At 41.9% G+C, this 15,624-nt stretch overlaps 1 protein-coding gene across 1 annotated transcript in view; it reads right to left on the bottom strand.

Annotated features, from left to right (window-relative positions):
• LTBP2 (latent transforming growth factor beta binding protein 2) overlaps nt 1-15,624 on the bottom strand; it is a 170,634-nt gene that overhangs the window by 43,104 nt on the left and 111,906 nt on the right. The window contains exons 10-15 of the mRNA XM_054971057.1: nt 13,051-13,173; nt 10,995-11,159; nt 9,146-9,361; nt 8,233-8,252; nt 4,823-4,862; nt 2,166-2,264 (exon numbers count right to left, since the gene is read on the bottom strand). Of these exons, the coding sequence (XP_054827032.1) occupies nt 2,166-2,264; nt 4,823-4,862; nt 8,233-8,252; nt 9,146-9,361; nt 10,995-11,159; nt 13,051-13,173 (663 nt within the window). The remainder of the gene's footprint in view (nt 1-2,165; nt 2,265-4,822; nt 4,863-8,232; nt 8,253-9,145; nt 9,362-10,994; nt 11,160-13,050; nt 13,174-15,624) is intronic.

Below are 15,624 nucleotides of genomic sequence, written 5' to 3'. Positions count from 1 at the left end.
AGACACTGAGAATACACCATTAGCTCTTCTTGTGGCAAACGCTCTTACACAACCCAAATCAGGTAAGTACAAGATCCCTGTTCACAAGTTACATTAAACACATATACAATCTATGTACAGGATGCGCATGATTGTATTTGGTACATGTGTTAAGTAATGCTCATGGTACAGCCAACAGATGTAAAGCAGAATGTATGATATAAGCCCCACACTTATTCCATACTGGTTCCTCATTTCACTCATAAAGTGAACACACTCATAAAGTGTACAGACATATGCATGTTCATGTCAGGTCAGTCCCTGTGCAAAAGAATAAATGGACATAAATCTGACATTAGAAATCACAATGCTCAAAAACCAGTGGGATAATATTTTAATCTTCTAGGAAATTCCATTGCTGACCTAAAAGCTGCTGTCCTCAAACAGAGAAACTTCAAGGGAAGATTACAACATGAGATTGCTGAAATAGAGTTCATTCACAAATTTAGAACAAGGGAAACCACCACCCACGCCCCCAGGGCTGAACAGAGATTTAGGATTCTTATCTTACTATAGATGATAATTTCTGTTTTAATCAAGTTGCACTGCACCTTTACATCCTGACATCTTCCTTTGCTACACCCCTCCCATCTAATCAAGCTTTACATCCTGCTGCCCTCCCTTGTAATACTCCACCCACCTTTGGCTGGGATATAAAGACTCGGGGTTCTCCATGTCTGAAGAAGGGAGCTTTGACTCTCAAAATCTTGTTGGTCTCTAAGGTGCCACTGGATTCAAATACTGCTGTTCTACTGCAGACCAACATGCAGGTCCGGCACACCCATTGAGGCAGGTCCAGCCCCCGCCTCGAGTGCTGAGGCACTGAAGGGGGCACCGGGGGTGGGGGTGCACGCCGTGGAGCTGGCGGCGGCAGCACTGGCAGCTGAGTGGGAGGGATGGGAAGCCACTCGCGCACTGCCCCAGCCGCCTGCCATGCCTGGCCTGCAGCTGCTGCAGCCTGCCAGCCCTCCTGCCCCGTGCTGCTGTTGCTGCCAACACATGCCCCTGGCAGGGTGCAGCAGCCACGACCCAGGCACAGCAGGCGTCCAGGGTGGCATGCGGAACCTCCCTAGCCACCCGCCATGCCCAACATCACACAGTCCGGGGCACGTGTGCGCATGTAGAGGCAGCTCGGGTGTCAGAAACCCTGGCATCACCCCTGCCAACATGGCTACCTACCTAAACTATCCATATGTTCATGTGTTGACTATAACATGTGAATAGGGCTAGGTTCACTTAAGAGCCAATGTGGTGGTTAAGAAACAAGAACTTAGGACCATGAAGTCCCTGGTCCAAAACTCATCTTTAGCTAAACCACTATTTCCCCAGTTGTTCAAATCTGCAATATGTGAATAATAAGACTGCAGCTGTTGTAACGATTACTGCACTTATATAGCAGTACATGTGAAGCACTGTGGGGAGGAGCCTTAGCTCTAAGGAAGAGCATTGCTTTGCATTCAGAAGCCACTAGGTTCAATCCCTAGCATCAATCATAAATGATATGTAGCAAGTAATCGGAAAGACCTCTTCCACCTGAAACACTGGAGAGTCAGACGGGACAATACTGATTTTGATAGAGCAATGGTCTGACTCAGTATAAGATACTGTCATGAGTATGTATTCAGTGCTAAAACTAAAATCTAGTATATGTACATGCAAAGCATTAATTGAGAGCCTAAACTCTACAATAGCAGTTCCCATTCTGTGGGTTCTAACCAAAAAGTGGGATGCAAAATCTGTGAAAGTAGATCTCATATTTTTGCAATTTTATTGATTTGGCATTCTCTGAGTTTGGGGTTTTTGTTTTTGGATCACCGTCCCAAGTAAATTTGGACTTGTGCATCACCACATCAAAAGGTATGGTGCTTTACTGGGATTTGGCAGAAACATCTATTCTATTCTCTTAGACCAGGACAGAAACGGCAGCATGGCAGGACAATGGGTATTTTCAAAACAACATTAATAAATATCAACTACAACAATAATTACTATTAGTCTACAGTGCCTCTTTTAAGGAGGCTTGTCAATGGATTCTCTTGCCTTTGGGCGGAGATGAGATGGCCCACTAGTCCCTTCCATGGCTGCCATTCAAGGAACAACACAAGCACAAACGCTACCTGACATACCTGGGAACAGTGTTGCTACATCTACTGGAGCAGCATCCTCTCCAACAACTCCTGGAAATGGCTGGGCAGGAGAATGTGGAGAAATTTCTGCTATATAGACTGTAAAGGATACAAGAGGTTGTTAGTTATTGCCCAGTATTATTAAGGCTGCAATCCTATGTATTTATTCTCAACTTCAGAGTTATTTATTAATTTCACTTATATCGTGCCTTTCTTTCCTATGGCTCACATCATTCTCCTCTCCTCCATTTTATCCTATCAACCCTGTCAAATAAGTTAGGCTGAGAGTTGGCAACTCATTTGCCCGCTTTGGGCAGGCATTCTTCCACTGCTGGTCATTACCCCCTGCCCTTGCCTTGGAGGCCAATGGAAGAAGAATGGGAGGTGGAAATGATGTGCTATGTGTCAAGGTCATGTTTGGGTGAAAATCTGGACATGATATCAGCTGATGCTCTGCGAGCTGGCTGAAGTCATGTCCAGGTTTTTATCTGAACATGACTTCAACACATAGTACAATGTCACATCTGACTCTCACTCTGTCTCCAAAGCTCTAAGGGGTACCAGCCAGTCTGGCAACTGTAGCTGATAGGGTGTGACTAGCCCAAGGTCACCCAGCAAGCTTCCATGGTGGCGTGAAGATTCAAACCTGGGTCTCCCAGATCCTAGGCCAACACTCTTATCAACCACACCATATAGAGTGAGCTGGTATAAGACTAGGATCACAATACACTTCACTGATCTAACCTCACAATACAGAGTAAATAGCAAGGGGAAAGCTTCTAAGGGTCTGGTGACTAGTTTGCCATTAAAATAACCTATTAATGTCTAATTAATTTATTTACTCTTCCTGGTCAGCATATTCACTGTGACAGATAATAGAAGCATAACACTTTAGCCAAACTCTGAAACACAGTAGGTATATAGAAAGCCTATTTCACTACATACTATAAACATAGAGAACAGCAAAAATGTCTATTTATAAATACATTACTGTTGTTAAGATGCAAGTATAATATCTAATTCAATATTCGATAGGTAGTATGCAATGAGAAAACTCTCTGTGATATGCATATTATGTATATTTCATATACATATTATTGATATACTAGCATGTATCCAAACATTCAGTTCCTCCAATGAAATGGCATTTCCATTTGCAGAAGAGGGGATAGAGGTTTTTGCCTTCCACAGTATTTCTTCGCTTTCCCCCCATGCTGTTGCTGACTGTCCACTGAATTCCCCTGGAACAAATTTCTTGGGGGGAAGGGGGCTCAGTAGGAAGGGTGTTGGGATTTTAGCAAGTGTCCTATGTTCAGTCACGAAAGAGTTAAATTGTTGTTCTGCTTGTTTAGTTAGTCAGCTAGTTTGCATAGTACCACTTAGGCCTGGAGTGAAAGTCCATGCCAGTGAAAAGGGAAGTATTATACATAATGAAGAGATCTAGGACTCACCATTGGGTAACTAGCCTTATTAGGGGCAATTAACTTCTAACATATACCAGAGTGTTTATTGCTCTTCGTTCAGTCTTAGTCAAGACTTTGTTCTGATTAGAGTTCAGTTCAGGATGTGAGAGTCTAGCCATCAAGATGTAGCACTTAGCTATTATTCTTTATTTTCTCTCCAAATGTACCTTTTGTCCTAATAGGTAGTAAAGCATTTTTCTAGAGCTAAAATGCTGAAGTCTGTCTTCTTACATTCTACTGTGCATTAATTAACCTCTGCTAATTAATGGGGAACTAGGAAACTTCCACTCTTAGAATTCCACAGATGGTTGCATACACACAAATGTTTATAAGTCCAGTATAGTTTAGTTGGGTAGTTGTGTTGGCTTGCAACAGAACAAGAGGATTTGAGTACAGTGCACCTTAGAAACCAACAAGATTTTCAGGGCATGAGGTTTCAAGTCAGAGCTTCCTGGTATCCGAAGAAGGGAGCTCTGACTCTGGAAAGCTCATACTCTGAAAATCTTGTGGGTCTCTAAGGTGTACTGGACTCAATCCATATATATGTATGTATATGCTCCTAATTATTTTTACTTATACAAAAATATATATTATTGAGCATTTTCCTATTCTCAGTGATTTGTGAACTGGAATTTTGTAAGTTTTTTTTTCTCTACAGAAACTTTTACAACAAAACAAAAGCAAAAATAGCAGTATAAAATCCTAGCAATTTGACCCACTATAGCATTTGTAAACCCCTCCACATGTACTGGAGTTGCTGTTGTACTGAGTCTTTATTTTGAGGACCTTTATAGTCAATATTTTTAGTAATTTCTATATTATTTTGTATACATAGGGTGATCACCTTTTCCTCCTGGTTCATTTTTCAGCATGTTTACAACAAACAAAACTAAAAGAAACATTTATGCAGTAACAGAAAGCTGACTTCCTCAGCTCAATGAACAGAACACAGTCCTTTCTGCAAAGTATTTTATAAAGGATGCAGCATTTCCCAGACCCGTTATCCATTAGATTCCTGCTGTTCTGTCAGCAGAAATATGTTGTAAAAATAGGCTCTCATTAGAAAAGCTTTATAAAGGCAGAGCAAATTTTGCTCTCTCCCCAGCAGCAAGATTATTGGCATGGCTTGGCAACACGCTCATCCACATTTGTTTATTTGCCGATGCTAGATCCAACAATTTACTCTGCATTTACCTGGGTCACTATCAGGTTCTTGGATAACATCATCTGTGTCCTGTGAAATACAAATACTATACTCAGACCACAAAGGATTCACATACCAAAATTTCTGCAATGGAAAGAACTCCCTTCTTCTGTGATGTCCTGTTAAGTATATTGTATTGCTACATGTTCCCTACATCCCTGAGCCATGAAAAGTTCCAGAAACATTGCTACATTAATTGGTTCCTTTGGAATGAGAGGGCACTGGAAACCCATGACATTTTTTGTAATATTTGCAAATATATTATAGCATAGATGAAAGCAAACAGGTGCTCTTACAAGGAAGCTGATCTACTATTCCACATCAGACCACTAAAGAAAGGAAGTGATCCTATGCCATAAGGTGCTTATGTGAACTCACAGTTTTCTCTTTCTGCTTTTCTCTTTGTTGCAGACTCAAACATGATGATGGGTTAGATTCTGCAGAGGATTTCTGCTGATTGAAGGGGCATTGGATCCCTCCCCACATTGCAGATCTCCACCTCCCTCCTCATTATACTCATTATACTTCCCACTTTCAGTGGAGTTTTTCTGACCCTTGCAGCCTCAGTTAAGAACCTAAGGGTTATATTGGATCCAGCGGTACTACTAGAAAAACAAGTTAAGGCAGCTGCAAAAAATGCTTTCTACAACCTCACTCTAGCCTGGAAGATGGCTTCTTACCTCAACACTGCCGACCTGGCCACCTGGATCCATACTATGGTAACATCAAAACTTGACTATTGTAATGCACTATGCATAGGTCCTCCCATCTAAGTTAACCAGGAGATTCAAATTGGTACAAAATGCAGTGGCCTGACTGTTATCAGGAGTGAGGAGAAGTATGAACATTACGTTCATCCTGCAGTCACTCCATTGGCTACCTATCAGTTGCCATGCTTAGTTCAAGGTATTGATTATTACATACAAAGCTCTTCACAGCCTTGGTCCAGCATACCTACAGGACTGCCTCCCTCCCTATGTTCTTCCATGGCAGCTTCACTCATCTGAACAGGGTCTCCTGCAGGTGCCACTCTGCACATGGGCGAAATCAGCAGCAGCCCATACTTGGGCTTTCTCTGTGGTGGCCCCTACCCTGTAAAATGGCCTGCCTGAGGCGAATGGGCGAGCCCCCACTCCCCTGGCTTTCTGCAAATAATGCAAAACTGAATTATTCAGATGGGAGGGCTGTATTGTAGGGAGAGGGTTGCAGATGCTTCACTAATGAGTTAGGGACCATAGACTTCACCACTATGTTGCCTTACATACTACCTGTTGCTTTAAATATGTGCTCCTATATATTACCTGTGCTTCATGTTGCTTAATGTTAGCCCTAGAATTGTTTATGTTCTGTTTCAGCATTTCTTCAACTCTGTATTGGATTCTTGCTAATGTTATGTCTTTGTAAACTTGTGTTTATTTACCCTTTGACATTGTTTATGGAAATGTCCCTGATATTCTCACACTGTGTAATTTGCTTTGAGTCTCAGTGAGAAAGGTGGAATATAAATGACATAAAACTCTTTTCCTGGAGATTCTCTGTCCCCAAGGAGCAGCATTTTGGGAGGTTTGGGATGTGGCAGGAGAAGAGAGACAAAGAAGTCTTGCTACACTGATGGAAACCCTTTCATTCACTGCAATTTTTGACAAGATGCAATGTTTCATCTCATTTCAATTAGGGAGGGCCAACTTCAGGCTCTCAAGGATATTGAACAGAACTACCATTCCTAACAATTAGCACCCTTTGAGGAAACCTGAGCTTCTATTCCATCCTCTGGCAGGTGGAGCCAGAGAAAAGGGGCAAAAAGCTTCCCCACCATCCCTTCCCCTGGCAAAAATGGGGTAGAAAGGAAACTGGAAGGTCCTTTTCCTTCCTTTCACTGCTGTCCTGCAGCACTGATTGAACAAGTACTTTTGAGTTCCCCCAATGTATATCTGTCTGCAGGTCTAACTGTGCACCCATGACCCAACACATGTCAATAGTTTGGCCCTGAGAAAAGAAGGAAGAGGAAGCCTGAAGTATACTCTTTGACCTCCAAATGACAGTGGCAATAAATTATTCAATGGAAACTCAGGTGGTAGGGGGGCGAATGGTTTTAATTGCAGTGTTTTTAAAGCACATGCCTAATGGATACAGGGCTTTTTACACTGCTGGCAGTAACCATTCCAAAGGCTTCCCAAAGGATCTCTGCAAGTCTAGGGAAAATATCTTCAAACCAGCCTTGGAGGAGGGGAGCTGTGTAGTATATTTTATTCTCCCAGCATTAAAAACCCCTTCTTCCCCCAAAATAAGTATGAAATAAGGTTTTTGGACTTGTTTACTTTACCAGCTGCCAATACTGATGACCAGAAAACATCCTCAGTCAGTTTTCATTTGAATTGGATTTGAGCTGGCCTACGGCTATGACATCTAATAAAAACATTAACAGAAGATTTTTATGGCCATCAGTATTAAGCAGATCCAGCAGCATTATTTAATTGTAAGGCCACTTCACTTGAAAAAGAATGTATCACGACAGCCTGTTGATTGGTCTCCACATCAGATTCCTCTTCTCACCTCAGCCTGATGTTAGAGGTAAGAAACCTCATCCTGATGTACTACTACATTTGCACTACCTGCCAACTCCTTGACCATGCTCTAGACTCAGGCCAGTGTTAGCTCTACAAAGCCTGTCCTTCCATGCCTGGATAAGGCTCTGTCAGTTTCACCTCCCCTTCTGGGAGCCTAAGAGGAAATAAACAAACCCCCTGAGCAGCAATATTTGTAGACTCTATAGAGAGTCTGCAAATTGACAAAGCCTTCCTATCTGTCCTTTTAAGAACTCAGCTTCCCAGCTAACATTGCGCCTCGCTCCACTTGAGCGTCCTTGTGTAATTCATCTCGTTTAGAGAGACTCTTAGTACTCTATTTACTGACTGATATGCTGGCTTTACGACTTGGTCTCTATAGTCTGAAACCTCCAGCCTATATGTTCTACCACAATGCAGACTGGCCTCCTCAGCTTGCCATGAAATAGTTTGCATACCTTTAGCTTAGGGTTGTCAACCTCCAAGTGGGGCCTGGAGATCTTCTGGAATTACAACAGATCTCCCGACTACAGAGATCAGTTCTCCTGGAGAAAACGGCTGTTTGGAGGGTGGACTGTATGGCATAATACCCTTCCGAGGTCCCTCCTTGTCTGAAATCCCACCCCATCCCTAAGTTCTTCCTCAAAATCTCCAGAAATTTCCAAACTTGGAGTTGACAACTCTTCCTCAGTTAGATCTTTCAGATCTCGTTTGATCCAAACATCAAAGCATTTCCTGGAAAATTCATACTTAGTTGCATTTCAAATCAGGCTCTTTCAACACAAAAAACCTGAATACCTATATCTCAAATTGGTAGGAGCAGAAACTTCACTTACCTGATCTTCAGGAGATTCTCCTGTAAAATGACAGAAGACATAATTAATTTAGAAAGCAACAGTTCTTAGTATACTAGGTATATCTGTACACAGAAGCCGAATCACTAGCTTTTTTGCCAATAATTTGGAGTCCTGTACTTGGAATTTATGCATCCTGTGGGGCCCAGACTAGGAGATCAGGATCTCTTATGGTTTTGCCAAGTCAGGGGAGAGAAGATTACAGTTTACCATACTCTGTTTCCCTGATTTAAATAAATATCTCCACCCATTAAGCTGATATTTAATCAACCTTACATGTATGGTACCTATATATTTTTTCCATGAGGCAAATGGTGGCGTTTTAAATAAATAAACAAATAAACATTAGAAGGGTTTTGGGTAGGTTGCTGCTGTGTTACTTTGTTATTTTTTAGTTTTTTAATTTTTAATTGTTCTTATGATATTGTTATTTTAGTCTTAAACTGCAACTTCCTTTGGAAAAATTTATTAAAAGGTACTCAAGAAATACTGTAGAAAAATTATAATGAAAATAAATAAAGTTTGCAGTGTCCAGCACTTTCTGTGTGTGTTCTTTGCTTAAAAATCAAAAAGTTTTGTGGGAATTCAACATCTGAACCATGCAAAGCAACTGGAATTTGAGAGCAGGCACAATGTGGTTAAAATGTCAGACCAGCATCTGAGAGTCCCAGGTTTGAATCTGCACTTTACCATGGAAGCTCGCTAGGTATCACCGGGCCAATCACCCTCTCCTAGGAACTGTACCTACCTCACAAGGTTGCTGTTGTGGGGAGAAGATGGAGGAGTGAAAAACAATGTTGTAAGCTTCTTTGGGGCCCAATTGTGGATAAAAGCGAGGTATAAACATCTAAATAAATAAATAAATAAATAATCATTCAATCCAAATGTTATTTACCCTTTCCTGCTGAGAGGTCAGTGCTGGATTTTGTGTCTGTGACATCTTGCAGTTGCTGCCTTCTTGTTATCCAGTCAGGAACCAAGTCGCTTTTCCCTCCCTGCTCCTCTGAACTGAGTGGAAGTTCATCTGCTTCTGCCTTTCTCATGGACATTCGTATGTCAGAGCTGGAGTAGGTGTAGCCATGGCCAGCAGGGCAAATCTCCTTAAAGGCTTCTGCAATAAAGTTTAGAGGGCAAGATATAAATCTGATGATACAAAGAAAAGATAAAAGCACAAACGGAGGGAAATAGCTGAGGGCGCACACATATCTCTGAAAATGTCTCTCAACAGGGGAAATAATTTTTTCTCCTCACTGGATGAGAAACGTTGGAACATGTTTCTCCTTTAGTGTATTTAGGTTATCTGCAGCATTTGAAACAGTTTCTCTAATATGATAGAACATGTTTAGACTATGTCTACTTGGAGCTATAACTGAAGATGAGAAGTTTTGAGAACAAAACAAAACAAAACATGTTTGCAAGGCTCAGTATACTGTTAGTAAAGGTAACCTAACATTAGCAGACACTGGAAACTGTGCCTGTTTGTTGTCTTAGGACTGACAAGAAAATAAAACCACATGGAAACTCCCACTCTGTCTACAGTGATTCATCCTTCTCTCAAAGAGAAGCAGCTGTGAGATAAAGAAGGCCAAAGGAAAATACTATTGCTGGTTCAGGCTGCAAAAGAGTCAAGGGTCAAACAAACAGCCATAGTAGTGCTGCAAGACTAAGTACCTTTTTCATTCCTTGGCACTCCTTGACCATTGCTCACATCTGAAAGGGCTGTTTGCAAAGTTCCTGCATGTAATTTCTGCATATTCCTCTAAGAGTTTCATTTTCCCTCCCTTATATAATATAACACAAAATGATAAACTGATTCATGTGGCCTAAGACCTTGCTGGTTGCTATTGTAGAAAGAATGAAGACCTTATAGTTATAGGTTAGGAGCAAGGAAACAGAGACAGTTTTCTCTTAGACAGCAGCTTGATGTCTTCTACATGGGACAGGATTTTGTGCTTGCTGGTGTGGCTGCAGATAAAGCACAGCAGCTATGGGGCCTCCACATGGCAGGTTTCCCATCAGTTTCCTACCCTAATCCCCAGCAGGTGGCCAATCCCCCTTTTCTGGGCTACCAAGTCTTTCGCAATTAAAAAAAAAACAGCACAAGAATATCATTATTCTATCGATATGCTGTTGTAACAATAGCTATACAATTTTCTCTGAATTTCCAGCTTTCATTTTTTTAAAAAATAAGTCTCTAGACCTTCTGTTGTAAAGATTTGCCTTTTTTCTTTAAATCTCTGCAAGGGAAGGGGCTTAAAGGCTTATTTTTTTATAATGGTAAAAAGTCCAGTAGCACCTTTAAGACTAAACAACTTTATTGAGGCATAAGCTTCCGAGAACCTCAGCTCTCGTGCATGAAGCATGAAGAAAGCGGTGGTTCTCGAAAGCTTATGCCTCAATAAAGCTGGTTAGTCCAGATAGCACCCAGTTCAGAAAAACATCATATCGAGAAGGGCGGGAAGGTAATGTGCTGCAGCTATGCTGAATTGGGCATACCACATGCAGGAATTGAGGACAACCTGTAACTCACACCTGACTATTACGTAGCACGGGGGGGCCTAGATTCAAGCTGCATAATCCATAATATGTGAATTATTACGCTACTTAAAACAAAGACTGCCAGAGAATATGAAGGGTCTACAGTGGTGCATGACTAAGGAAATAGGACAATTAAAGAAATCACATAATTAAATAACTAGACACAATGGAAAAATTGTGTCTGAAAGAGCAAACAGAATTCTTACCAGACCCAGGTAATGGGCACTTCTCACAATTTCTACCCCATCCTTTGCCAACACGACTGCAGCAGCAAATCTGTTTAGTGATTTGCTGATTGAGTGGAAGATCACAGACTCCTGCTACTGCTGAGCGAAAGCACATCCCCTGCTCCGTGGAGACTGCTTTATCCGCTGAAACACAAGCAGAAGATTCATCCTTTGGACACACTAGTCTATCTAGAAATTTTTAAAATAAAACTATCGCTCATCTTGAAATTCTTCTTTATTTTATATTTGTATCTCACTTTTCAGCCAAAAATGGACTCCCGAAGTGTTTCTCAGGAAACAAAACTTAATAAAAGTTACAGCTCAAGTTCAATTACAGTTCAATGTCCTTAGTAAAAAAGCAAAAACGAATGTAAAAAAGACAGAAAATATTTGCATTGTGAGATAGTTCATTAAATGAACAGTTGATGAAAACATACTAAAATTTTGTTTTTAGATTCTAATCTAGGCATCTCTTGTTTAGTTCACTGGCAAAGAACCTAGTTAATTAAAAAAAACATTAGGTTTTTTATATCAAACAACTGGTGCCCACCCCATGGCTTACTGACAGTCACATTCACAATTACCATCAACCAAAAGAGCTACATTTACTTCCATCCTTGGCATGAGGCCTGCACCTCAGGGAGGTTCACATTTATTTGTTCTTCCAGCAACAGCTGTGTTAAGGTGGAAACCAACCGCCAGCCACAAGCCCCACTGGGCAAGGACCGTGCCCACTTTCCTGAAACATGGTGCAGGTGCCATATTGAGGCTGGGGTTCAGAACAGCCACAGGTAGCACATCAAAGGGCCACCCAGATGTGGCTCCCAAACCACTGAGTATCACTGATCAAGATAATTCAAGTCTTAAACGCAGGTGTTCATATTTCAATTAATAACTAAAACTTAGTATTATCTTCATGTGTGAATGGGTGGCAACATCTGCAGAGAATTCAAGGGAGCTGGGCTTTGCTGCTTTTTATTTTAGTTTATTTAATTTCACTCTATTTTTTGCCTAAGTAACATTGTTTTGCTTTGTTTCTGGCCTAACATTGCACAGGAAACTGACATGAAGGGGAAACTGATCAGAACAAAGGCAATGCTGGAAGATCCATTTTCAAACTGGGAGGGAAAGCAATCTTAAAAACTAGGTTCTGTTAGGTAGCCATGTGGTCTGCAGTAAAACAGCAAGATTCAAATCCAGTAGCACCTTAAAGACCAACTAGATTTTCAGGGTATAAGTTTTCAAGAGTCAAAGCTCCGTTCTTCAGATAGAAGTAGGAGTGAAGATCCCTGAGCATCCCTGTCAGGGGCTGGGAGGACTGAATCAAACTGCATTGTAATGTTGAACCTTTACATTCTGACTCCCTTCTTTGCTTCACCCCTCCCTCCTCCTGATTGAGATATAAAGGCACAGGCATCTCCTCTCCTACTTGTATCTGAAGAAGGGAGCTTTGACTCTCAAAAGTTTATGCCCTGAAAATCTTATTGGACCCTAGGACTCTGGACTCAAATCCTGATGTTAAAAATTAGGGTGTCTCTTGACCAAAGTGCAACTGATGGTCTTACTACTACTTCTGTTATGGGCATGATCTAAAGAGAAAACCTCTTTCTTGTCTTCCAACAATTGTATCCACGTTACTTCTGATGTATGGTATAAACATTCACTGCCTCTGGCCACACCTTCACATTTCTTCCAGTGACCTAACAGTACAATTGATATGGAAAAACTAGGGCTTGGATCCAGTGATGTGCAAGCAGAAACATTAACAGACTTAGTGCAGTTGCACTTGAGCAAAAATTTGTGCATGACCAAGTGCTTTCCTCCCTATATATTATAGTGACCAGAAACTGGTTGCACAAGGTCTAGTACAAGCAGGACCACAAATGGGGTATACAGTAAGTCTGACTTAGTGCAAGCAGCTGCAATGGTCTTTTTCTTATGTGTACTCTTGTGCAAGTGAAAATTTTACACTAGATGTCAACAAAAAGGTGCACAGAGAAAGGGAAATTTTTATTGGTTATCAGTTAGCACTTACAGATACAGTGACTGCGGGATGGATCCAACATCGTGCCAGATTTGCAAGTGCAGAGGAAGCTGCCCCGGGTATTCACACATTCTGCATCTTTACAAATACCAAGTATCAGACATTCATTAATATCTATAAAATGAACAGAGACAGAAAAAGATTAATAATAAATAATAATAATAACATTCGATTTGTATACTGCCCTTCAGGACAACTTAATGCCCAGAGTGGTTTACAAAGTATGTCATTATTATCCCCACAACAAAACACTCTGTGAAGTGGGTGGGGCTAAGAGAGCTCCAGAGAACTGTGACTAGCCCAAAGTCACCCAGGTGGCTTCAAGTGGAGGAGTGGGGAATCAAACCAGGCCCTCCAGATTAGAGTCTCATGCTTTTAACCACTACACCAAACTAGCCCTTCAGGTTACATTAGCCAATCTAACCTGAACTTGCTCATTAATGGACACTGTAAGGAACAACTGCATTAGCAATGAGAGTTAATCCTAATGGGACAGAGCAATGAAGGACCTTGGACCAAACAGGATTCCTAAACAATGGAAGAATTGTGAGAGTTATGGACTGAGGAGACCACCGGAAAAAACAAATAGAAAAAGACTGAAATAATACGTGGCTGGTTTTCTGTTTTCCCTATTAATGCCTTGCCAAAAAGCCGGTGACTCATTGCTTGGAGATAATTAGTACTAAGGGAATAGAACTGGAGGGAGGTTTTGTAGAACATAATTTTCTTTAAAGGGATTTTGAACAAGCACATAACCAATGTTTTCTTGAGTTAAATACTCACATATACTAAAAACGGAGTCTTTAGAGATCAACCTTAGAGATCAACAAGATTTTTCAAGGGTATAAGCTTTTGAGAGCGAAAGCTCCCTTCTTCAGATGCCACATATACCAAGGTAGCAAATATATGCAAATATCATCTTATATACTAATAGCCAAGTGGCCCTGATCTCTGGATATTTAATTACAAGAGACTGGAGCTGTGAACTGACAAGACAGATCTTCCTACACACTTGAAAAATGCCCCAGGTTTGCAGAAAAATCAAATCTAAAAATATACAAATCTATTTTTTAAAAAGAAAACCCCAAAATAATAAAAGGAGTCCCTCTAGATTTAACCAAATACCCCCAGTGGCTGTTGCTAGGCAACCATAACAGTTTAGGAAGTATTTCAGGCTTGGTTGCTGTCAGTAAAAGGCAAGGGTCCTTTCCAGGGTTACTTTGGCCTTTAAGGGAGGACTCATCGGGGCCAGACCCAGCAGTAACCACCGGGATAGGGGGAAGCTTGATATTATATGACTTGCATGACTCACCCAGGCCTGGCTTCTTGCTTCTGTTCAACAGTAGCCCCCCACCCCACCCCAATACTAAAGCCAGTATAGTGTAGTGGTTACAGGATCTGGGAGACCCAGGTTCTAATCACCACTCTGCTGTGGAAGCTTACTGGCAGTCACACACTCTTAGCCTAACTTACATCTCAAGGCTGTTGTGAGGATAATATGGAGGCAAGGAGAATGATGTAAGCTGCTTTGGGCTCCCGATTTTATAGTATATAAATGAAGTAAAATAATAAATATAGATAAAGAGGGAGGGCAGATAAAAGGTAAGCTTAGTGGGTTTGAAGTATATAAGGAAGGAAGGAAAAAGGAAATACTGTGGGGAAGGCATACAGGGAAAAGTGAAGTCCCCGCCCACACAACTCTTTGCAGGATCTGCACCACACTACTGTGCCATGGGGAAGAGGCTGCCAGGAGAGGGAGACAGGTGAAGACGGGAGTGGGAGGGCGCAGACAAAGGTGGATGAGAAGAAGAGAAGGAAACAGAAAAGGGGGACATGCTAGGGGGGGCAAGGAAGGGAAAGAGGATGTGGAGGGAGAAGAAAATGACAGGCCCACTGCAAGTCCCCTACTTGTATATTCTAATATTCATCTGTAGCTCCATCTGTGGATATTGAAATCTGTGGACTGGGGCCATGGAGACAGAAAACAGACTTTTCTGCAAACTTTGGGGAGCTCTCGGGTTTGCAGAAATATCTGGAAAAATATGGAGAGGGATTTAACACCCCCCCCCCCCATAATACAAGAGCATTGTCTGCACAAGTGCAAGCAAAGATTCAATACTCCTCCACCACCCACCCTGCCACTGAGGCAGCAAAGCTGCATGCAGGCAAACAGGCAGGTACGTGGGGGAAATTTGCTGCCACTGAGGAGGTGAAGTGCAGTCTGGCAGGGGAGGAGTCAGCAAAGGTGTGGACAGGTAGGCGGGGGGGGAGGGGGAGTCACCACAGCCACCACCTTTCAGGGGAGGGGTTGCCATAGCTGCTGCCATTTAGGCAGCAAAGCTGCAGTTAGGCAAGCAGGGGAGTTGCAATTGCTGCAGTAGTGAAGCTGTAGATGGAGAGAGGAGTTGTGGCTTCTCCTCATCACAAGAGAGAAGCCGTGGGCAGGCAGGTCCAGGGGGAGTGGAAAGAGACCCTCCAAGTTTGCAGGAAAAAATACTAAATCTCAAAAAGGGAGGATGAATGGGAAAAAATCCAAACAGAGTATTCAGACCAGCACTGTTGGTG

This window comes from Eublepharis macularius, chromosome 2 (assembly GCF_028583425.1).
Source record: "Eublepharis macularius isolate TG4126 chromosome 2, MPM_Emac_v1.0, whole genome shotgun sequence".
NCBI lineage: Eukaryota > Metazoa > Chordata > Lepidosauria > Squamata > Eublepharidae > Eublepharis > Eublepharis macularius.
Note: the sequence above shows the minus strand (reverse complement) of the source record. Positions and strands in the feature narration are given on the sequence as shown.